Consider the following 26,116-nt stretch of genomic DNA (forward strand, 5'->3'; position numbering starts at 1 on the left):
CATCACCAATTTCTGGAGTTCACCCAAACTCATGTCCATAGAGTTGGTGATGCCATCCAGCCATCTCATCCTCTGTTGTCCCCTTCTCCTCCTGCCCCCAATCCCTCCCAGCATCAGTCTTTTCCAATGAGTCAACTCTTCGCATGAGGTGGCCAAAGTTTTGGAGTTTCAGCTTTAGCATCATTCCTTCCAATGAACACCCAGGACTGATCTCCTTTAGAATGGACTGGGTGGATCTCCCTGCAATCCAAGGGACTCTCAAGAGTCTTCTCCAATACCACAGTTCAAAACCATCAATTCTTCGGCACTCAGCTTTCTTCACAGTCCAACTCTCACATCCATACATGACCACTGGAAAAACCATAGCCTTGACTAGATGGACCTTTGTTGGCAAAGTAATGTCTCTGCTTTTCAATATGCTGTCTAGGTTGGTCATAACTTTCCTTCCAAGGAGTAAGCGTCTTTTAATTTCATAGCTGTAATCACCATCTGCAGTGATTTTGGAGCCCAGAAAAATAAAGTCTGACACTGTTTCCACTATTTCCCTATCTATTTCTCATGAAGTGATGGGACCAGGTGCCATGATCTTAGTTTCCTGAATGTTGAGCTTTAAGCCAACTTTTTCACTCTCCTCTTTCACTTTCATCAAGAGGCTTTTTAGTTCCTCTTCACTTTCTGCTGTAAGGGTGGTGTCATCTGCATATCTGAGGTCCACTGAGTAGGTGATGGTATTTAACCATCTCATCCTCTGACACCTCCTTCTCCTCCTGCCCTCAATCTTTCCCAGCATCAGGGTCTTTTCCAATGAGCTGGCTCTTTGCATCAGGTGGCCAAAGTATTGGAGCTTCAGTTTCAGCGACAGTCTTTCCAATGAATATTTAGGGTTGATTTCTTTTAGGATTGACTGGTTTGATCTCCTTACAGTCCAAGGGACTCTCAAGAGTCTTCCCTAGCACCATGATTCAAAAGCACCAATTCTTTGGCATTTGGCCTTCTTTATCATCCAACTCTCACATCTGTATATGACTACTGGAAAAACCATAGCTTTGACTAGCCAGACCTCTGTTGGCCAAGTGATATCTCTGCTTTTCAATTCACTGTCTAGATTTGTCGTAACTTTCCTTCCAAGGAGCAAGCATCTTTTAATTTCATGGCTGCAGTCACCATCCTCAGTGATTCTGGAGCCCAAGAAAATTAACTCCGTCACTGCTTCCACTTGTTCCCCTATTTGTCATGAAATGGTAGGACCGTATGACATGATCTTAGTTTTTTAAATGTTGAGTTTTAAGCCAGCTTTTTCACTCTCCTCTTTCAAGTTCATCAAGAGGCTCTCTAGTTCCTCTTCACTTTCTGCCATTAGAATGGTATCATCTGTGCATCTGAATTGTCGATATTTCTCCCAGCGATCTTGATTCCAGCTTGTGATTCATCCAGTCCGGCATTCGGCCAGCAATGTATTTTAGTTAACCATTAACCTATCAGTGGTCTGTTTAAACAATAAAACTTGACCAAAGGACTCTATAGCTATTAAGAAAATAATCATTATATTTTCTGAATATTAGACAATGCTTCGATATACTAAAAGAAAATAACCTATCTACACAATGTACTGAGTCCCATTAGCTTTTCCAATTGGTTTCCTACCCTTCAGTTACATTAATTTCTCCTGCAGCAAGAGTGTCATTGGTCCTTTAATAAATGTTAAGGGATCACATATGCTAAACTCAGCTATAGTTTTCAGGGAGTAAAAGAAATCTACCAAACTCTTGACTATATAGATTCAAAAAATGATATAATTTCCCATCAGATGCATATCATGGGGTATGTAAACTAAGATGGGAAATGCCACTTCTGGCTGAAGGCAGGAGAAGTATATTGATAAATATGTAACTTTTTTTTTTTTTTGCTGGACATCAAAACTGAAAGAATTTTGAGATTTTTACAGGTGGCAAATTTGATGGTTTTTATAGGCAGGTTCAGGGGTATGTGAGGCAAAGAGAATTTCATGAATGGTGGTAGAAGAAAGTTTTCAGTAATTTTTGGTCATATTGTTTGAAAGCAGGTCAGTTCAGTTCAGTTCAGTCGCTCAGTCGTGTCCAACTATTTGCAACCCCATGAATCACAGCACGCCAGGCCTCCCTGTCCATCACCAGCTCCCGGAGTTCACTCAGACTCACATCGAGTCAGTGATGCCATCCAGCCATCTCATCCTCGGTCGTCCCCTTCTCCTCCTGCCCCCAGTCCCTCCCAGCATCAGAGTCTTTTCCAATGAGTCAACTCTTCTCATGAGGTGGCCAACGTACTGGAGCTTCAGCTTCAGCATCATTCCTTCCAAAGAAATCCCAGGGCTGATCTCCTTCAGAATAGATTGCTTGGATCTCCTTGCAGTCCAAGGGACTCTCAAGAGTCTTCTCCAACACCACAGTTCAAAAGCATTAATTCTTCTGTGCTCAGCCTTCTTCACAGTCCAACTCTCACATCCCTACATGACCACTGGGAAAACCATAGCCTTGACTAGACAGACCTTTGTTGGCAAAGTAATGTCTCTGCTTTTCAATATGCTATCTAGGTTGGTCATAACTTTTCTTCCAAGGAGTAAGCATCTTTTTATAGGCAGGTTCAGGGGTATGTGAGGCAAAGAGAGTTTCATGAATGGTGGTAGATGAAAGTTTTCAGTAATTTTTTGTCATACTGTTTGAAAGCAGGTCAAGGTGATAAGCAGAGTTATGGTCAAATTTAGATGGTTTTGATTACCAGGCTAAATTTATTCCTTAGACAACTGGTAGTAACCTGATCACAGCTGAATATAGGAAGATGTAACTGGCAGTATTTTAGAGAATGGCTAAGAATGGGGACAGGGAGGGAAAGAGATCAAAAGGACAGAAGACAGGAAGCTGATCCATCATATAGGTGAGAGACGATAAAGCCCTCAAGCCAAAGTGGAGAAATGGAAAGAGAGCAAATGAAGAAGCAGATGCTGAGAAAGCAAAGCCCATAAACAGGACCTGGAGAACATCAGAATATGTATGAACAGGAGAGGGGCACGGTCAGAGAAAAGATAATATAAACATCTAAGCTGGGATAACCAATAAAATACTGAGCAACCCAAGCAGGGCTGGTTAGAAGGGAAGATATCAATCAACACATATCTTTATCCGTGATAAAGAGATGTGCTTTATTACCTTGGAATTCTCCGGCTGTGGCCACCACCTCTCCTGATCATCTCTTTTAGGGTAAGAGTCTCATATTCCGCATATGGGGCTGCAGTCCAAGACTTCTGAATGGCATTGATAGCTTTCACAAAGTCGTGGTTATATCTGTAGAGCCTATTAGAATACCTGCCAACGAAAGTTAAGATGGCTTCAGATACACTCTTTACTGATGTAAACAGATCTCATTAAAATAGGCACTCATACCCTGGGCCTGAGTGTAAAGCGATATTATCCTTCAAGAAGGCAACTGGGTATATCCGTCTCTCTATCTCTCTATCTCTACATTTATAACCACAGCCTAGAACTGGAATGCCTCCTGTGAAAATAAAATTTAAGTGAACTAAGATAACTGTATAAGGATGTTCAGTGAAACACTTTTATACTAGTAATAGATTATAAACATAAATTCTAAAACAAAGAATGGATTAAATAAATAATGGCACTTCATTTGCTATACAGTTTATTCAGTAAACATGTCTGGAAGATTATTTAGTGATATGGGAGAATGTTCACACTATATTAGACAAAAAGCAGACTATCAAAGAAGTTGACACAGCACGAATCAATTTTTTGGAAAGTGTACATTTATATTGATACTATAAAGTACATACAACCAAGGTTATCTCTGAGCGGTAACATCGAATCACACCTCTATTAATACAATTTCTACAACGTACCTTTTAAACTTGACAATGGTAAGAAAAAAGGTGGCGGAGACAGAGAAACTGTCTTCAATGTGTGTATGTGACACAGTGGGAAAGAACCTGCCTGCTAATGCGGGAGGCAAAAGAAACTCAGGTCTGGTCCCTGGGTCGGGAAAAGCCCCTGGAGGAGGAAATGGCAACCCACTCTAGTATTCTTGCCTGGAAAATTCCATGGACAGAAGAGCCTGGCGGGACACAGTTCATGGGGCTGCCAAGAGTTGGACACAGATGAGCACACAAACTTCACCTTTTAAACTTTGCCATAATAAAAAAGGGGGTGGGTGAAGTGCAGCGAAACTGTTGTCAGTGGACATATGGCAAGGCAAGTATCACAACCACATGATGAAAGTTGTTCCGTATGGACAAGGTTTATACCCTTGTCACTCAGATTTGGTTCTTGAGCCAGCATCAGCAGAAGCACCTGGAAGCTTGCTAGAAAGGCAGACTCTAAATGTCATTCCAGGCCACCTGAATCAGAATCGACATTTTAACAGGATTCCCAGATGATTCACAGCAATATTAAATACTGAGAGGCACTGGTTTAACTGACGCTAAATGCTTGGACAGAGATGTAAACAAATCTAATATACAAAGAGCATGTTTACAAAGACAAAAGACTGAGGGAGTTGATGATTCATTTAACTCAGACACGTATTACACCTATGTGCCAGGTGCCAGGAATTACAGAATTCACCATGTTATTTCTACTAAAAAAAGGTTCTATGACTTAAGTATGACTCGCTATCCATATAGTATATGGATAACTTCATATACTATACATACATGTAAGTTATACATATAGTAAATAAGTTATACTTATATGTTATATTATGTAAGTTATTACATATTATATAACTTATTAGATAAGTTATATTTACTCTAAGTTATTCATATAGTGAGTGTATAACTTCCATTAACATTCAGTTATACTAAGCAAGATATACCTAACCTGAGTAACTTTAGGCATACTGTGAACTTTTCTTTCTCTTTTAATTCAGATGGTCACAGAGAGAGTATTGAGATATAGCCAAACAACCTGGAAGCACTGGCAATAATAACAGAAATGTGCAACCACATTGATAATGTTTTAATGTTTTTATCAAAGTACTTTCCCACTTTTTTCAAAGTGTGAAACCAGAGAGGTACATTTATTAAACATAAAACTCTCTGTATTCTATTTCTGACAAACTAGCAAACAAAAAAAAACAGTTGCAGTTGTTTCTTCTTAAGACACAGGTTCAGTTCAGTTCAGTCGCTCAGTCATGTCCGACTCTTTGCAACCCCATGGACTGCAGCACACCAGGCCTCCCTGTCCATCACCAACTCCCAGAGCTTACTCAAACTCAACACCATCGAGTCAGTGATGCCATCCAACCATCTCATCCTCTGCCGTCCCCTTCTCCTCCTGCCTTCAATCCTTCCCAGCATCAGGGTCTTTACCAATGAGTCAGCTCTTCGCATTAGTTGTCCAAAGTGTTGGAGTTTCAGCTTCAGCATCAATCCTTCCAATGAATATTCAGGACTAATTTCCTTTAGGATGGAGTGGCTGGATCTCCTTGCAGCCCAAGGGACTCTCAAGAGTCTTCTCCAACACCAAAGCAAACACATTTTTAAATTGTAAATATCTATCTTGAGATCTGATCATTAAGAGCTGAAAGAGACCTTGACGGTAACTTAGTCCTAAATGTTTATTTTCCAAGTGAGGCAACATAGATTCTGAGCACTCTGCTTGTAGCTTCTTCACTAAATGAGGCAATGCTTGAAATATCAGAAAAGTACATAGTACACAGTGAGCAGCTTCACAGGAAATGTGTCACTCAAGGGTCAAACCAAGCAAAGCAACTTAAAGTCTATGTTCAAAATGGAGCGGATGAATTGGTCTAAATCTCGGCGGGCGGGGGGGGTGGGGGGGTGGGGGTGGGGTGGTGCCTTCCCAGACAAGAGCAATCTGTCCTCTTTGAACTCACGTCCCCCTTTTCCTTTTCTGCTAGGGAGCCCTTCACTGCCTGTGTGGCCTGGCTTTGGGTGATCTGCTCATACACACTTCCAGGGGATTTCACAGTCAAATAAAATAGAAAATCTGCTATCAATAATATTTATCTTTTCCTTCCCAGCTAATAAAGTCTGAAATCTCTTGTGTGGTTCACAGTGACTTACACTGGACCTGACTTAAGAAAAATATTAACTGTCTGTTATAAACTAAATTCATGTGTTCATGTCCTAACCTTCAGTATATCAGAATGTGACTATATTGAGAGACATGGCCTTTAAAGGGGACATCAAGGTCAAATGTGGTCACACGGATGGGCTCTACTCCAGTATGACTGGTATGTGTGTGTGTTTGCTCAGTCATGTCAGACTCTTTGTGACCCTATGGACTAAAGGCTGCCAGGCTCCTCCGTCCCTGGGATTTCCCAGGCAAGAATACTGGAGCAGGTTGCCATTTCCTTCTCCAAGGGATTTTCCCGACCCAGCATCAAACCCAAGTCTCTTGCATCTCCTGCATTAGCATGTGGATTCTTTGCCACTGAGCCACCTGGGAAGCTCACATGACTGGCATACTTATAAGAAATGGAGATTAGAACACAGACAGGCAGACTGTGTAGGGACAACTGTTGGCAGCCATCTGCAAGCCAGGGACAGAGTCCTCAGAAGAAATCAAACCTGCTGACGTGATGACCTTGGACTTACCGCCTCCAGAACTAGGAGAAAACAAATCTCTGTTGCTTAACCCAGTCTGTGTAATCTGTTATGTGAGCCTCAGCAAAAACATTACATAAATACTAAGAACTTGAAACTCGGTTATTTATTGCCGTAAGATTTATGTTAGATTAGTATCACCTATATTTGATGCAGAATAAACATGTATCTGCAAGGATTCTGCAACATCTTATTGTGCTGTGCTAAGTCATTTCAGTCTTGTCCAAATCTTTGCGATCCCAAGGACTGTAGTCCGCCAGGCTCCTCTGTCCACGGGATTTTCCAGGAAAGAATACTGGAATGGGTTGCCATTCCATGCTCCAAGGGATCTTCCTGACCCAGGTATCAAACCCATGTCCCTTATGTCTCCCACATTGACAGGTGGGTTCTTTACCACTAGGGCCATCTGAGAAGCCTGCAACATCTTACTACATGGCAATAATAAAATGATTTTTCTGTATTAGGATTAGTTCAGTCACTCAGTCATGTCTGACTCTTTGTGACTCCACGGACTGCAGCACGCCAGGCTTCCCTGTCCATCACCAACGCCCAGAGTTTACTCAAACTCACCTCCATCAAGTCAGTGATGCCATCCAACCATCTCATCCTGTCGTCCCCTTCTCCCACTGCCCTCAATCTTTCCCAGCATCAGGATCTTTTCCAATGAGCCAGTTCCTTGCATCAGGTGGCCAAAGTATTGGGGTTTCAGCTTCAACATCAGTCCCTCCAATGAATGCCCAGGACTGATCTCCTTTAGGATGGACTGGTTGGATCTTCTTGCAGTCCAAGGGACTCTCAAGAGTCTTCTCCAACACCACAGTTCAAAAGCATCAATTCTTCAGCACTCAGCTTTCTTTATAGTTCAACTCTCACATCCATACATGACCACTGGAAAAACCATAGCCTTGACCAGACAGACCTTTGTTGGCAAAGTAATGTCTCTGCTTTTGAATATGCTGTCTAGGTTGGTCATAACTTTCCTTCCAAGCAGTAAGCGTCTCTTAATTTCATGGCTGCAGTCACCATCTGCATTGATTTTGAAGCACCCAAAAATAAAGTCTGTCACTGTTGCCATTGTTTCTCATCTATTTGCCATGAAGTGATAGAACCGGATGCCATGATGTTAGTTTTCTGAATGTTAAGTTTTAAGCCAACTTTTTCACTCTCCTCTTTCACTTTCATCAAGAGGTTCTTTAGTTCTTCACTTTCTGCCATAAGGGTGGTGTCATCTGCATATCTGAGGTTATTGATATTTCTCCCGGCAATCTTGATTTTAGGTTGTGCTTCATCCAGCCCAGCATTTTGCATGATATACTCTGCTGCTGCTGCTGCTGCTGCTAAGTCACTTCAGTCGTGTCTGACTCTGTGCAACCCCATAGATGGCAGCCCACCAGGCTCCACCGTGCCTGGGTTTCTCCAGGCAAGAACACTGCCATTTCCTTCTCCAGTGCATGAAAGGGAAAAGTGAAAGTAAAGTCGCTCGGTCATGTCCGACTCTTAGCAACCCCATGGACGGCACATAAGTTAAATAAGCAGGGTGACCATATACAACCTTGACATACTCCTTTCCTGACTTGGAATCTGTCTGTTGTTCCATTTGCCTGTATAAGTCACTCAATTCTGTGGTCCTTTATATAAATATTCTTTAAAGCCCTCATTGGTCCATTACTTTAGAAGTATTTTGTAAAAATACTTTCTTTTCTCAGTTAAATCACTCAATGTATTTTTCCAGTAAAGTGGTACATAACATGGCTTATGTTTCTAAGTCAAATAAAGTTAATATAATCAAATTAAATTTTCCAAGGATTAATATAGACACATCCCTATAAACACCATACAAAACTAAATGGATCTTTGATTGATGACAACTCACATTTCCTCGAGACCCGCAAGGTGTGCTGTGTTCACGTTCACGTTCTCCGAGGTATTTCCTGTCTTCCTTCCAGTGAAACAGGCCCAGTTCCGGCCCAGCACATCATGGACCCAGCCAGTCATGGTCTCGTGGCAGTAACTGGTTACCTTGCCACCCTCTTCTTTATACTGCAACCAAGCAAGAGAAGGAAAAGCCTCATGAACCTGTTCTCTCTCAGGTCCGTTTCCTGGTCTCTCATTCACAGTAACGACACCTCTTTTTCGTTTCACCTGAGGGACCAGCCTCCGTCAGGCAAAACAAAATCTGAGAGGTTTCAGTCTGAGAACTATTCTAAAAGAGGAAGAGAAAGAAACATTTTTAGGATTAGCATCACTGACCACCGAGCAAAATTTACACAACCAACACTGCAACAGAATGAAAGGCAGGTGAAGAAAACACTATTTTTAAAGCAGCTGCTTTCTAAGGCACTTTACCAAAGGCACCTCATTTAATCATCACAGCAAGCCTCTGAGGAGACTGACCAGTGAGTAAGTGAGGCTCACCTCAGACAGCAAGCAGTGCCTACGGTGACAGAGCTGCGAAGGGGCAGAGACAACACAATCCTGCTCACTTCCTCAGACCGGTCCACTCAGAGAAGAGGTACTCCAGCAAAATACAAAAACCTTCCAAAGCATTCAAATTTTTTCTTCTGTCAACCTTCCAACTTCGCAAATTCTAATCATGAATGGGGAGTTAAAATATCCTAATTATTAAATATTCTCTCCACTTTATTTCACTAGCACAGCCTGTTGTTTTATATCAGTATTGACAATGAAAAATAACTACAGCTGGTCCTTGAACAGAGCAGGGGCACCGATACACAACGGGCAAAAATCCACATATAATTTTTCAATCATCCATCTGTATCCTGGGTGCTGCATTCAAGGAACCAACCAACCCTGGCTCACGTAGTACTGTAGTATATATTTATTTTTTAAAAACTTGAATACAGTGGACTTGTGCAGTTCAAACCTATGCCATTCAAGGGTCAACTGTATGAAGTGATAGATCAATAACTCACATACTTTGGCTCCAGAGCCCTAAAAAAACCCTCATATTTTAATATATCCTTATGGAGGAAGGATATATAATCCTGAATGAAAGTAGAGAGCATAGGAGGAGGAAAGAAAAAAAAATGCATGGTAAACTTTCTTAAGAAGGGACTTGAATACAGACAGTTTCAGGCACTGACTTCATAGAAGAGAAGCACAAAAGCAGTGAAGGGCAACATAAAGATATGAGCACAGGCAGCTGTGTTTCACCGCTTTTCTTTACAAAGGCACACAGTAGGGTGGTTTCAGCCCACGGGATGTAGTTTGTGGACTCTTAAATCTAGCATAATGGATACTACTTCACCTGTGCTAGGTGGCCTGAGTAAGGGGCAAACAGTAAATACATTAACGTTTGCAGGTTATAAGGCTTCTGTCATTATCACTCCGCCCTGCCTTGGCAGTGTGAGAGGTACACCAGAAATACATAAAGGAATGAACCACAGTCTGTTCCAGTTAAACTTCATTTACAAAAACAGACCCATGGTTTGCAAACCCCAAGTTTAAAGGAATGTATAAGCTGAACTACACCTAAAGGTAAAACTACCTCACTGCATCCGAGTCTCTGAATTTTAGGCATAGAGTTAAAAGGGCTTCCTTGGTGGCTCAGTAGTAAGGAATCTGTCTGCCAATGCAGGAGACATGGGTTTGATCCCTGGTATGGGAAGAAGAAAATGGCAACCCACTCCAGTATTCTTGCCTGGAGAACCCCATGGACAGAGAGACCTGGTGGGCTACAGTCTATGGGATTGTAAAGTCAGACACGACTTAGTGATTGTGTAACAACAACATGGAGTTAAAAATGCATGGTCTTAGAATCCAAATGAGCTAGGTCTGGATCCTGGGATTCACCACCCAGTAGGCTGCACTGGGTGAGTGACTGCAGGCTACTCACGTGTACATTTTGTTCTGTCTTGGTGCTTCATGATACTGTGAAGCTTGCATCCCTACCCCGAGCTGAGAATATCTCTTAGGACAAAGGAACACTGAAATAAAGGTCTAGGATATGACTGGGCTGCAACACTGGAGGGTATGTCACATGAAAAAGTTAATAAAAGTTCATATTTATTATGCTGAACTACCTGAAGCTATTTTCACTGATCAAAACCATCTAACGTTGGTAACCTCATATGATGTGGACAGGCCAGGCAGGGTTAGGCCACTGCTCCCCCCCACCAATGCTGTAGAATTCAAAAAGACATGTACCCCAGTGTTCATTGCAACACCATTCAGAACATCCAGGACATGGAAGCAACCTAGATGTCCATCAACAGATGAATAAAGACGATGTGGTACATATATACAAAGGAATATTACTCAGCCATAAAAAGGAACACACTTGAGTCAGTTCTAGTGAGGTGGATGAACTTAGAGCTTGTTATAGGAAGTGAAGTTAGAAAAAGAACAAATACCATACATCAATGCATATGTATGGAAACTAGAAAAATAATACCAGTGAACCTATTTGCAGGGAAGGAAATGGAGACACAGACATAGAGAACAGACTTGCGGATCCATCAGGGGGAGGGAGAGGGTGGAATGAATTGAGAAAGTAGCATTGACATATATATATCCCTCATATCTAAAACAGTTGATGGGAAGTTGCTATGTAACACAGGGAGCCCAGCCTGGCACTCTGTGATGACCCACAGGGGTTGGATGGGTGAGAGGAAGGAGCCTCATGTGGGAGAGCTTGTGTGCTAAGTCGCTTCGGTCGTGTCTGACTCTGTGCTATCACATGGACTATAGCCCACCCGGCTCCTTTGTTCATGGGATGCTCCAGGCAAGAACACTGCAATGGGTTGCCATGCCCTCCTCCAGGGGATCTTCCACACAGGGACTGAACCCATGTCTCTTACAGGTCCTGCATTGGCAGGCAGGTTCTTTAGCACTAGCGCCAGCTGGGAAGCCCCATGTCGTGAGGGGTTTTATATATAAAATTATGATGATTTGCATTATTGTACAGTCCTGTACAGCAGACTTCCCTGGTGGCTCAGACGGAAAAGCATCTGGCTACAATGTGGGAGACCTGGGTTCAATCCCTGGGTCAGGAAGATCTCCTGGAGAAGGAAATGGCAACCCACTCCAGTACTCTTGCCTGGAAAATCCCATGGACGGAGGAGCCTGGTGGGCTGCAGTCCATGGGGTAGCGAAGAGTCGTTCACAACTGAGCTCACTCACTCACTCACTCACAGTAGAAACCAATAACATTGTAAAGCAATTTTCCTCCAATTAAACAAAAAAGTAATCTAACAAGGCTTTAAGAGTTTTTCAGAGCTACCTTGTTGAAAGTGTCAGATACACATAAATGAAAAAAAAAAAAAGCTAAACACAGGAGGATGTTCATCACAGAGGAAGAAGCTGGAGAAGGCTGCCTGCTTTTATAAACAGTGTTGCTGGAACTCAGCCAGGGCCACTGGTTTATAGTATCTTGACTCTGACTGCTTTGGTGCAACAGCAGCAGGAATGAGGTGCTGCAACAAAGACTATAAGACTCATAAAGCCTAAAACATTTACTATCTACCCTGCAAGAAAATGTGCTGACCTCTCTGTTTAGAACAATTTAAAAAAAAAGAGAGAGAGAGAACCTGGGAATTCCCTGGCGGTTCAGTGGGTAGGACTCCACACGCTCACCACCGGGGGCCCACGTTTGAGTCCTGCTACAGTCCATGGGGTTGCAAAGAGTCAGACACGACTGAGTGACTGAACAAGAACAGGGAAATAAAATCCTACAACCTCCCAGGGTGTCCAAGGAAAAAACAAACAAAACAACCCAAGAGCTATTAACAGGAAAAAAATTACAAGATGGTACTTAAGTGGAATGTAAATATGTAAAATTTTTTATTAATATGAAACATGGTTTTTAAAAAATGAAAGGTGAAAACAGCCTTTGAATGGAGTTTTCTTGGTTATTTATAAAAAAATAGTTATATAAAAAGTTATATAAAACCTTTTTAACTTTATGAAGTTATATATTTATAAAAAGATAGATTTTGTAAAGCTCATCACTTTAAAAAAATGCTATTTCCTAAGAATGAGAAACATGCCAACAAAGTCTTAGAAAAGAACATCTATGAGGGATGGTCCAGATGTTGCTAGAATAACTTTGTTCTGTCTGGGACTATGGTTAAGTTTCTTGAAAAAAAAAGAAAAAAAACATTATTTATATATCCTATTGGACTGTAAGGAGATCAAAGCAATCAATCATAAAGGAAATCAACCCTGAATATTCATTGCAAGGACTGATGCTGAAGCTCCAATATTTTGGCCACCTGATGTGAAGAGTCGACTCATTGGAAAAGACCCTGATGCAGGGAAAGACTGAAGGCAAAAGGAGGAGAGGGATCTCCAACTCAACGGACATGAATCTGAACAAACTCCAGGAGATAGTGGAGGACAGGAAAGCCTGGCGTGCCATAGTCCATGCGATCACAAAGAGACAAAAATGACTCAGCGACTGAACAATAAGCCCTTTCACTTATATATCAAATACTTTTCGGTCACATAACACTTTCCAGGCATTATGCTAAGTGCGAGCCATGCACACACTGTGTATTGATGTAGCGCCTGACCTTAAGACAATGGGAACTCCGTGAACTATGCAAACATGTAATTCATGGGATTATTTATCTGAACCAAAACCACATGGTTCAGCAAGTTAACCATGCTTGGAAAAGCCTGGGAAATTTCCCCAGAAATTTAGATCACAGATGAAATGACTTTCCCAACATACCAAAAGTTCAAGGCTTGCACGTTAGAAAAAATGGGCCCCATGTATTTCGTCAGTGTGGCTTTGTTTGCCTAGCAGGCACAGCTAGTCATAATTATAAACATGATCGCTAATACGAAATGAATTTCCGTTTGAGGGAAAGGCTGAGTTGTTACTTTGACTAAAGAAGAAGAAAAAAATCCTTAAAACATGACCAGCTGTGCTAAAGATCCTTACCGTTCATATTGATCAATGACTCTATACCCTTCATCATCAATATTATGGAACTACAGGATCTTAACATTTACCGATCACATCATACTTTATATACATTTTACAGATTACTCATAAATCTTAAAGGTTCAACAGAACATAAAGGTATAGACTCAGGGGACAGAAAAGAGACCTAAAAGAGGTGGCTGAACTAGAACTGAGAACCAAACCAAGGACTCTAAAACCAAGTGCTCTTCCCAAATACCACGCACCATTTCTTTATACACTCCGTCTTGTCACAGAGTGCCAGAGAAATAAACATACAAGTCACTGGCCAAAAACCCTGAGAGGAGATACCTAGAAACCACACAGGAAAGGCTTAAGCAATCTGCAAAAGGTTTTCATCTATATTATGTGAGTTTCAAAATGATTCTTTGGGATACTGTTCTCATGGGAGAAAAAAAAAGGAGACTTTGCAAAGTTAAATAGAGAAGATATAATTCAAGTATGAGTTCAAATATTGTAAGAATCATTGCTTTATTCATTATTTCCTTAAAAAAAAAAGGTGGAAATTAACTGGCCTTCATGAGTCAGATTCAAATTGTTGCCCTACACATCTTAAGGGTCACCTAAATTTTCTATCCAAGGACAGACCCACATGGCTAAAGGTCATCTAATTTCACCTAAATTTTTACCTAATTTTAAAATTTTTGTTTCACTTAAACGTTTGTTTCATCCGATTTCATCTAAGATCCACACATCTAAAGGTCATCTAATTTCACCTAAATTTTTGTCAAAGATTTTTGATTCGGGGCAGAGGTAGAGGACATGGCCAGCAGGCGTGACTCCTGGATGGCATCCAGTTCTGCCTCTTATAGGCTGTGTGATCCTGAGCAAGTTACTTACCCTCTCTGTACTCTCAGTGTCCTCATCTGCAAAAATCAGGATGCTATAACAGACTCAGCCTCACAGGCTGTATTTTATAAATACTAACCCATGTAATTTCACAGTAGCCTGTAGGGTTATTCTTTTCACATAAGCACTGTTCTCACAGTGAACAGGATTTTTTGCTTATTTGGTAACTAGGACACTAGCAGTAGAAAGCAATTATTTACTGGATGAGTGAGTAAATAAATGAATAACAGAAAGAACAACAAATGCCAAATTCTACTTAAACAGTAACATGAGAAACTCGGAAAAGTTTATAATTAAAGCGTGATACTTTTATAATTAAAAAGGGTTCCCAGAGACCCAAGTTCTGACCCCTAGTATGACTTCAGGAATGTCAATTTTTCCTCTCCAAACCCGTTTCCTTACCTGTAAACTTAGGCTGACCTGAAAGTTCCAAAATATCCCCGCAAGTTTCCTAACTGCACAGTCTTTCCATCTATGGTTTTCTTATTATTCACAAAGTAGGTAAATAATTCAGACTCCCTACTTATACAGAGCGTCTATACATTCTCTGAACGTGCTTGTTAGTTGCTCAGTTGTGTCTGACTCTCTGCAACCCCATGAACTGTAGCCCACCAGGCTCCTCTGTCCATGGGATTCTCCAGGCAGGAATACTGGAGTGGGCAGCCACTCCCTTCTCCAGGGCATATTCCTGACCCAGGGATCAAACCCAGGTCACCTGCATCGCAGGCAGATTCTTTACCATCTGAGCCACCGAGGAAGCCCCATCTAAACATTCTAAGTGATCCAAAATAATCCTAAAAACTTTAACTGTTTTCACTCAAGCAAATTACTAAGAGAGGCTATATCCATTTATGTACCATTTTTTATACATTAATTTGATGGAATTATTTTCCATTAAAATTTTTATTTTATATTAGTCTGTAGTTTTCCCAATCTAAAATAATACGGTCTTCTTTTAGAACCTGAAATTACTTTATGAAGGGGAGGAGAGGACTATAATACCACTATGCAGGACAGCTGTAACGTAGTAGAAAAGAGATATTTAACCCACCCCAGAAGCCAAGTACTTAGTACCTTGAGAGGACCATGCACTGTGCCCCCATTATTTTCTTGATTTGAATAGTTTCAGTATTGCTGTCATTTTTTTCTGCTACTGTAAAATACATCTTATGTGATTTCTGAAAATATTACCAAGTAGGAAATTGAAGTTTTGGCCACACTATCCAGCTTGAAATGTAGTCAAAATTTTTTCTAACCATTTTCATTTATTTTATTTATATAAACAGTCTCTGAATACTGACTTGCACAAATGAGATAATTTAAGTTTCTATTCATTGATGCCAATTCCTATTGCAACAAATAGATAATCACACAAAATTTGAAGAAATTACAAATCCTAGCACTTAAGTTTAGAAAACTACTAGCATTCAGTAACTATTCATTTGCTTCTTCAAAATTATCATTGAGTTGCCATTCTGAAAGCCGCCCTGCTTCACTTTCCTATTCATTTTATCAACTATTCAATTCCATCCAATTACCTAGCAATATTAACCAATTGAAAAAGAAAAGGTTGGGATATTTTAGAACTTATTTATCCTGGATCTCATTCTCAACTGCTTTTTGACACTAAGTGTGAGAAAATCACTTACACCTTTTGTTCCACTGTTTTCCTGATTACATTCGCAAATATTTGAATACTTCCTTTATGTAATGCACTGGCTATGAGAAAAAATGCTCTTTAGTAAAAAGGACTTTGCCCTTTAAATTCCCGTTCTTCCACTTATCATTTATGTAACATTGGACAAATCACAACTAAGGAGCCTCAATTTTGCCAGCTGGTAACAGGTATGATATCTACTTCATTGGATTCCTATCAAGGATAAAGATGACACTGACGTTAAGAGTTTAAAAACTTCTAAAATACTAAACAAGTAACAATATAAACACTACCATCTGTTACCATGGGGGATACGAAGCTGTTAAGACTTGATTCATGTTATCAAAGAACCTATACTCTCAAACCCAACTCTCAACTGAGCAGCGGATAAAAGTTTTACTTTGTCAACCAGTGGTTTCCCAAAATGAGAAATAAAACTGAAAACCAACTTCCACTATTAGTTCATATACAAAGTAACACTGATATGCCCACGCACTTCCAGTGTCAGAGGCTCACCTGTTAATCGCAGCGTGCTGCCTGTAAGATGGCTGGAACACGGCATATTCCTGCTCACGTGTGCATGCTTAGATTCACGCACATCTGATGTAATTTAACTCAAGTGGCTTACATCTGATGTAATTTAACTCAATGAACAAGTGGCTTCAAATAACACTTACAACGAAAACAGGATTTGCAAATACTAATGATGTAACTGGGCTTCCCTCATAGCTCAGTTGGTAAAGAATCTGCCTGCAATGCAGGAGACCTGGGTTCGATCCCTGAGTCGGGAAGATCCCCTGGGGAAGGAAATGGCAACCCACCACAGTATTCTTGCCTGGAAAATTCCATGGACAGAGGTGCCTGGCAGGCTCTAGTCCATGGGGTCACAAAAAAAGAGTCAGACACATCTTAGTGACTAAACAACACCACATACTGTGGAATACATAAGAAAAAAAATCTGGACATGTAGGTCTAATCCATCAAGCACCATTTGGTAAAGAATACTTTGTATGACGTTAAATGATTTGATGATACACCGCACAAGTAGAGAGATTTCCTTCCAGCAATACTTAAGAACAGTGTTTACGCCATACTCTGCCCTTTGTGTTCCGTGTCTGTCTCCACAAGTGCAGACTGTTTGCACATGCTGTCAGTCTGCGGTGTGAATAAAGCCTTTAGAACAAGGCACATCTTCCTAAACAGGTATTTCGCCAACCGTCCAGGACAGTCACGTCTTTCATCAACAAACCTATGTCATTCCAAGGATTCCTTCTAGTTTTCTGCCCACTATTTCAGCTTGACCATTTGTTTTAAAAGTTGAGTTTTAATCAGTTGTGAAACTGATAGGAAATTGTGGCAGTGGTTGCAACCAAATAATTTCTAGCATTTTACTTAAGGAATTGGCAGTTGTGAAAACGGAGGGTCACCGATTTATTTCCAGAGCTGAGACGATGTCCCCTTTAAAGCAAAATGCAGGTTCCAGAACTAGTTAAGAAAACAGCAAATTGATCCTCAGCAAGATAACCAAAGTCCCTTGGCTCATTCCTCACTTACTTGCTTGTAAACTCTTAAGATATAGGGTTGAAAGAAATTTCAGAATTCATTGACTCTAGTACTGATGCTGAAGCTGAAGTTCCAATACTCTGGCCACCTGATGCTAAGAGGCAACCCACTGGAAAAGACCCTGATGCTGGGAAAGACTGAGAGCAGGAGGAGAACGGGGCAGCAGAAGATGAGATGGTTGGATTCTATCACCGACTCGATGGACATGAGTTTGAGCAAACTCCGGGAAATAGTGAATGATGAGGAAGCCTGGCGTGCTGCCGTTCATGAAGTCGTGAGTAGTCGGAAACAACTGAGTGACTGGACAACAGTAACAACCTTCAGCTAGTGCTTCTCAAGGGGTGGGGCACAGATAACCCACGGCATCCCAAGCAAATATGAGTCTTTGGTTATCTAGGCTTTGGGGAACCACTGTAGACACCAATAAAGCTCAGTGTCTCCCGACAGCTGATTTGCGTGCATGCTCAGTCACTCAGCTGTGTCCGACTCTCTGCGATCCCATGTACTAGAGCCCACCAGGCTCCCCCATCCCTGGGATTCTCCGGGCAAGAACACTGGAGTGGGTTGCCATTTCCTTCTCCAACGCATGAAAGTGAAAAGTGAAAGGGAAGTCGCTCAGTCATGTCTGACTCTTAGCAACCCCATGGACTGCAGCCCACCAGGTTCCTCCATCCATGGGATTTCCAGGCAAGAGTACTGGAGTGGGGTGCCATTGCCTTCTCCGTTAGCCTCTATAGTCTCACACAAAAAATTAAAAATGACAAATAAGCAGAATAAAATTTTAAAAGTCTCATCCCTTTTCTACAAAGTCATTCAACAAATACGGCTTGAAGATCCACCACAGCCTCTAAAGGACACAAAGGCAAAAATACTGTCAGAAACACAATGAAACAGGAAAACAACACAATGGTGTATTATTCAATTTTCTTTCTTTTACAAATATTTATTGAAGGTCTGTCATTTATCACATAGTGTGCTATACATATGAAATTAAAAGGTCGGGAATACAGAGTTGATCACTGCCCTCAAGGAGTTTAAAAATCAGAGGGAAGGACAAACAGGCAATTACAACAGAGAATGCTAAGCAGTAATCTCTTATGGGTGCTTCTAACACAGATACCTGCAATTTTGTACCCAAGTCTTCTATAATCAAAACAAACATTAAATGCAAAGTTACTCAAAGAAACCACTTTGGGAAAAAACTACTTTGGTAGGGGTGATTTTAAATGCCTCGCTAAATATATACACACTTGTTGCTTTGTCAGTATTTACATCCAGTTTGAAAATACACAACTCTTACAGAACACTGGAGGCATGGAACATGATAAATTTTTTAGAACACAACACCAAAAATATAAGCATAGCACCATTCCTGATTTGTGCTTCTAGGATCCTATAGAATTAAGTTTTTGAAAGCTGGTGTTACTTCTGAAGTCTTTGAAAAGATTAGAGACATGTGGATAATCTTCCAAAGTTCCCAGAGAAAGTTCTACATGCATTAAAATCTGAAGATAGACAGGCTTTCAGTCTGGAAGAAGAAGACAGGCTCAAGTCATTCCTTTTACAGCAGAGTACTACCAGGTCAGAAATCCCTGCCAAGTACACCTGGAACCAACAGAATGGCGTCCCTCCCAGTGATGGAGAGAGCTGGGGAACCGCACAGATGTGGCACCCAGAACCTGAGTGACACAGAATTAGCAGAATGGAAGAAAGCATCCAGGTAGCAGTTGGATGTACTGTTCCTTAGTGTTTATAAGATACCACCTTTCCAGAACAGCAGACCAGTGCCTCTCAAACGACTTAAGTATCTGAACCAGTAAAGTAATGATGACAACCTACCAGCAGAGAAAGATTTCTCCACTCAAGGAGTAATTCAAGGGATGCAGAAAAGTCCTCCTAGGAAATATGAATTGGGTGGAGCCCCACGTTTCTGGTTTGCCAAAGCTGATGTTTAATCAGCTCTAAACAACTGAGGAGGAAACTAGTCCATTGTGTAGCAGGAAAGAACTAAAAGGCAGCAATGGCTTTGAACAATAACTTAATTAAGAGAAGTAAGCTTGACAAGGGTACTTAATTCGAAGCTTATAAAACTCTCCTTCAATTTGGAGAACTATAAAAGGAAGGAGAAAGTAAATTTTTGTCTTGAATAAAGGGACCCAGGCTTAGGAAAGAAAATGAGGAGCCTCATTTGGTAAGGAAATCTCAGCTTCAGGCCAGTTCTTCTCCTAAAATTTTAACAAGAGCAATTCAGTGCATTGAACTAACATTTGGGATTCACCAGAAAATCTACCCAAATGTGACCCGAAGTACCAATATTTTTTTCTGAAACAAACTTGGCAAATAGCCCGTATCATTTTACAATTAGAAGCTGTGTGGGACTTCCCTGGTGGTCTGGTGATGAAGACTCCACACTTCAGTACAGGGAATGTGGGTTTGATTCCCAGTTGAGAAACTAAGATGCCACATGCATGGCCAATGAAATTTTAAAAAATAACAAAATTAAAAAAAAAAACAAACAGAAGCTGTGTGAGCTTAAGCACTGTATGAGAGTAATTCTCCCTATCTGAAAACTGAAGCTAGTAATATCTACTTCACAGGACATTTATTTGTAAGGTAAAGCATGTTAAGCTCTTAGCACAAGACTGGCATCTAAAGAAAAAAATATAGCCCCCCCCCGCCCCAAATGCATTAATCATACCATCTTTCTAGACAGGGGCACTACAGATCTATGATCTGCAAAAAGAGACCCTTCAGCAGTTCAGCTTATCTCAGAAAGCTCCCTTCCCCAAACATGTCTTCCCTGGGAACTTCTTCCCTCCCATAATGCATCTGTGCATCTCAAGATATTCTGAAGCTTGATTTTCTTCTTATAACAAGTATTGAGGTTCCTCAAGGTCATTAGAGAAAGAGAAGGCCCGTGGGAAGACCATTTTAACTGTGAGTAAAAATCTGCACAAAATACAACAAATAATTCAAGTCCTAAGCAGTTTGAAAAAAAAAAAACATCACTTCAACAAAAGAACATTCAAAAGAGAAAAATATACAACAACAACAAAACACCCTGGTGTTGCATATCATTCTTTTCATTCAAAGGCTGAAGGATAAAGCCACCTAAGAATTGCAGAACTTTTTCCTTTTTCCTGCTTGGTCTTTGGTTGCTCACATTCCAAAATGGCGGTGGCTGCTTTCCAAGGAAACGTTCGGAGGGCAGCTGCCTCGGAGGTAGGTACCAGGACTGCTCTGCGTGTTACGTGCCCTCAGAGACTCCAGAGGGACTGTGGCTGCTAGAGGCCTCTGCGAGCTGTTAGAGGCAGGTCCACTGGCGGGCGCTGTTCTGCCTCTTAGCCCCAAAGTCTGTTTTTGGCTGTGGTTTTAAAAGAGCCGCTCAACAGACGCTCTATTTAATAACTAAAAGACAATGAAAACTAGAGTTACAAGCCAACAAGGATCACACTGTCTCTTAAAAAATGCTTAAACATATTCATTTATTTACGTGGAAAAAAATAATACCAGTACTGAGTATTTTAAATGCTGGCATTTTTTTTTAATGTTATTTAAGACATTCACAAAAAAGCCACTGTTCTCAAAAGCTGAATGCTTAAGCAACATGTACCGTGCGTGCAGCCAACATGCTCAAGAAGCACATGCAGATGCATTTCAAATTAAATGCTACCAAATAAGCCTGACATAGCTTTTAAATATAGATAAGAAGCCTAATCTAGCAACCTAGACATAATAGCACGTATATCTTACAAATTCCAGACGTAGGCTTAATGCAAGCGAGTGAAGTAGCTCAGTCGTGTCCGACCCTTTGCAACCCCATGGACTGTAGCCTACCAGGCTCCTCCGTCCATGGGATCTTCCAGGCAACAGTACTGAAGTGGGTTGCACTGCCTTCTCCAGGGGATCTTCCCAACCCAGGGATCGAACCCTGGTCTCCCGCATTGTAGGCAGAGGCTTTACCGTCTGAGCCACCAGGGAAGTCAGGCTTAATGCGACTTTGATCAATATTCCCAGGTACAAGGCTACTTATCCCATTTACAAATGACCTATCTTTTCTACTGGTAAAAGCATCTCCCCAGTTAGGAAAAGAACGAGAGCTTCAAGATAGAATTTTATAAACTGCATTCTGAGAATACCTTATTTTTTCTGAGGAAAACGTGGTAAACTTTGAAAAGTTTTTCTATTGTAGCTCCCTCCTCAGCTACGGCATAATAAAGATCCTGAGCAGTTCTGAAAGGAAGCTAATTTCACACAGTCTGCACATACTAAACTACCAGAAATAAATTCGGAAGAGCTAGCCTATGGGTTCCAGCTCTAATTTTCACTTTGATCTCTTATTAGTGGCTGCCTGGAACCTTCAGAGCTTTACAAAACGAAGTGACACAACTTAGGAACAATTTTTCCCTGGCAGATGTGTGGCCCACTGCTGGCCCATTAACCAGCTTGAAAAACGATGACACAGCATAAGGCTATGGTACTTTCAACACTTGCCCCAGTTCCCTTCTTCATATCTCATTTCCTTATTTAGGAGCTACGTAAAAGAGGAAGGGAATGGGGAAAGACGGCTGTATAAAACGCAAGGGAGGGCAAGTCCCCATCAGCTCTTCTCTCTCACCGCCTACTTTTCCATCAAAATTTTAGCTACCGAAATTTATGGATCCAGGGAGAGCAGTGATTTAAACATCTATTCTGAAAGTATGAGGAGAATGTACACAGTAAAAAAAAAAGATCCTTTTGTCCCTAGCCAATAGTCTGTTCTGAGAAGGAACCAGTTTAAAAAGACACAGGTGGTGTCTCATAGGGATGAGTGACAGATATGTTAATTTGTCATTAGGAAGAGCCTTTTCTACTGGGAAGACACATCTAAAATGCCATGTTCTCACACAGGTTCCTCTTGAGTCATTTTAGGAAAAGAATGAGGAATCTCAGGCAGCACAGCTACTTCAAGGACATGAACTGAATTTGGGCCATCCTCTCCTTCACTGAGTCTTTACCTTTTTGGTTTCATGTCCACTTACGAGCATCATGCTTGAGAAAGCTTGTGTGTAAACAGAGCATACTAAAGTGAAAAAACTGCAGGCAGGTAAGAAGCGGCAAATAAGCAGGCTCAAGCGAGAAATCTGTAAGAAAACCATGATCTATCTATTCTCCAACTCCCTCTCCCTGATGAAGAAATGAACATTAACTTACATAAGCCACCATGGAGGAGGGAAGCTTGCATTTAATAAGAAAGTTAGAAGTATTTCAATGGAGCTCACCCAGTTTGTTCCTCAGATGTGGAATATCATACATCCCCACAGTTCCCAGTTGCATGAAAAACTGACTGATAAGATCAGTGACATCCTATGAAAGGTTTACAATGGAAAACTCAGTCATTAAGTTGAGATAAAGCATCATCATGAAAGAAAACAAATGGCTAGGCGTCTTCTGATTCTTTTCCTCAATCGAAACACTTTTAAAAGTAAACATCAAGTTATTTAAAAGAAAGACAAACACCTCATTTTGGTGTATTCAATCTATATTAAAGCAGGTAACTCTATCCCAATAATACTCTGAAAGTTGAATTGTTACATCTTAAAAATAAACCCAGAAGTCAGAATGGAAAAGACCACAATGAGACTCCCAAATCCTTTGCTGTAGAAAACACATGATTTCTGGCTGTTGTGACAAGCCTGAAACTTACAAGTCACTAGCACACAAAATGGGCAAATAAATCCTCTGGTATGGATTTCTTTGTTTTGAGTACCAAGCTGCTTTAGACATACTCATGGTAGAGTTTTTAGCTTACAGTTCTACTAAGACTAGTAGGTCCCAAACAAAAACTCAATTAAAAATCAGTGAACTTTGTTAAACCATCACCAAATAAGTTTTTCAGCCATTATGAATCTAGCTTCTCTTCCATGTACTTTCTTCAGCCCTTGAGTACTTTAATCTTCAAAATATAAACTGAGTTCATTCTCTACTACTTCCTTTTACAGTCTCAGAAAATAAAAGGGGAAACAGCAAAAGGTTAGAAAGCCTATTCAACTGAAGGGTATCCTTTGGAGCAGAGTCTGTTTCATACCACTTCCTTCCTTGGCAATCAGGTAGAGGCCAGTGGAGAGCAGCGTTACACATGCTCATGGTAAAAAAATGAACAAGGTACACAAAAGCATAAAGAAGAAAAAATAACCATTTACCTACCCATCACAAAGTCAGTCATAATTAAACACCCTCTATATTGTTTTGTTACATTGTGTGTTTTCATAAAAGAAGGTGGTTGTTTTTTATCTGCAAGTACTTTTCATTTGCAGATGTGTTGGACTTACAACCAAATGGCAATGCTATTAAAAGTTGATAATCTTAGAAACTGGTCTGTGGCCAGCACATTATTTTAAGGGAAAACTGAATTCAAATGTCTGTAGGAAAGTTTTCATTTCATAGGCCATAAATCAAATTACTCCTTACTGCTTTACATAAAGTTGTTTCAGATGCTTAGGTATCTGCCTGGGTAAGCCCTAAATTCATCTGAGTTTATAACCCCCAACCCCGAGTGTTCTGATAACTGAATCTATGGTGAAAGTTAAGTAGGAAAAAGTGTCTTTCAAAAATATAAACCTAGTGCTTCCTTCTTGACTCACACAGCGCATAAACTTACAGCGTCAAGATTTCCTTCTTGAGAAGGAAATCTATCTAGCTTGAGATCATCCTACTCCGCTGCCAATTTCTTAAGCAGTTAAAACCAAGGGAAAAAAGGCCTAAAAAGAACAAATCATGAAAAATTCTGCTTATTCTCCAGATGAGGCCTGAATAAGGGTAACTTAATACAGCACGTTCCTGGCAATAAAAGTGGTACCACATGGCTCCAAAGTTGGAATGTAGGGAGAATGGTGTGGAAGCTGTCTGTTCTGAACTGCAGGCTGAGCTTGGGGATGAGGAGTAGACACCTAACAGGATACTTTGCCCGCATCAGCTGCTCAACAAACTCGAGCAGGAACAACCCTAAGAAACAATTTCATGAAAGCCTATCTGAAACAGGGCAAGAGCGAACAAGTGGAAGAGTCTGTTATCAGTCAGAGGAGAGACCTGAAATCCAGCTGATTCGCAGACTGACAACGGAGGGTATGAATGACAAACGTTCGTCAAATGTTTCTGCAATAGCAGTTAGCTTATACATGATAGCTGGATAATAAAATACTGCTTATATTTTGATAATTATTTTTTAAAAAAATAATTTTCATTTAAAAGTTACTTCTAAAATCGGTAGGAAAAAAAAAAAAATCTCACATGCCTCTGTGTAAATAGGTGCACTTTGTTGGGTCACACACCTAGCATGATTTCCCCAGCACCACTGCACAAAATTCCGTAAGGCTTCGGATAAAGTCCAGCAAGACTTCTATGTTAAAAAGTGTTCCCCCAAAAGTATTTGTCCTATTATGTAAAGTCAACTCCACTTTATAATTTTTCCTAAATTTGTTAAGCTTTGCTGCTCTCCATTACTTTTCTAGTTGGAGTTGCTAAGAGAACATGCCATTTTATCACTCTGGAAAGCATGTTTCTCTGGAACTACTCGATTATGTTGAGAGAAATTTTAAAACCATATATCTTGTTCTGCTCTGCTTACTGAAATTATGACACTTATCACATGACCTAACCACAGACTAGAGTGTCTGATTTTTCAGCAGGAAAAGAAAACACAGTCCTGATAATGGTTCTGGCCAAATGGACACTTTAAAAAATATACTGAAATAAGTAGCAGGAGATCACTCTTGTTATTTTTATTCCTAATGAGAGAATGCCATTCAGAAGCACATGATCAGGTAGGGCTCTACCCTACAACAGACTATACAATGACTTCCCAATTATGGTTGAGAACACTTATCACCTTATTTGGCTTTAAAAAGCCTTTATTTACCTGAAAATAATGTTCTGAGGCTACAGAAAAGTGTGAAATCTGCTTACACCTTTGATTTAAAGAGAAATAGAGTTGACCCTTGAACAAACGAACAACACAGGGTTTGGGGCACCAATCCTGCAAGTAGCTGAAAATCCACCAATAATTAACAGTCAGCCCTCCACAATCAGGGTTCCACATCTAAGGTACCAGCCAACCTTGGATTCTCATCTGCAGATTCAACTCACCTCTGATCGTGCAGTGCTGCAGTATTTACTATCAAAAAAAAAAAAAAATCTCTGTGTAAGTGCACCCATGAAGCTCAAACCTGTTATTGTTCAAGGGTCAGTATGGCTGGTAGACATCCCCTCTGTCCCCACCACCTCCAGACTGCTACTCAAGCTGAGAGCAGACAAACCGACAGGAAAATATTAATGGAGGGAAATGGCCCTTGCCTATTTCTGATTACATCTCAGGTAACTGACGGTGTTATCAGAGGCTCCACCGCCCGTTTCTCCAAGTCTACCAAAGTGAAGAATGAAAAGTCTTCCAAGCTAAATGGGTAAAACTATTTATTCATCTATTTATATACTACACCCTATCTTG

General features: G+C 40.7%; 1 protein-coding gene across 1 annotated transcript in view; it reads right to left on the reverse strand.

Moving 5' to 3' along the window:
* The window catches only part of CTSC (cathepsin C), a 45,094-nt gene that overhangs the window by 14,925 nt on the left and 4,053 nt on the right, over nt 1-26,116 (reverse strand). The window contains exons 3-4 of the mRNA XM_068979150.1: nt 8,490-8,656; nt 3,183-3,338 (exon numbers count right to left, since the gene is read on the reverse strand). Coding sequence (XP_068835251.1) covers nt 3,183-3,338; nt 8,490-8,656 — 323 coding nt within the window. The remainder of the gene's footprint in view (nt 1-3,182; nt 3,339-8,489; nt 8,657-26,116) is intronic.

The sequence above is a fragment of the Capricornis sumatraensis genome, chromosome 8, assembly GCF_032405125.1.
Source record: "Capricornis sumatraensis isolate serow.1 chromosome 8, serow.2, whole genome shotgun sequence".
Lineage (NCBI taxonomy): Eukaryota > Metazoa > Chordata > Mammalia > Artiodactyla > Bovidae > Capricornis > Capricornis sumatraensis.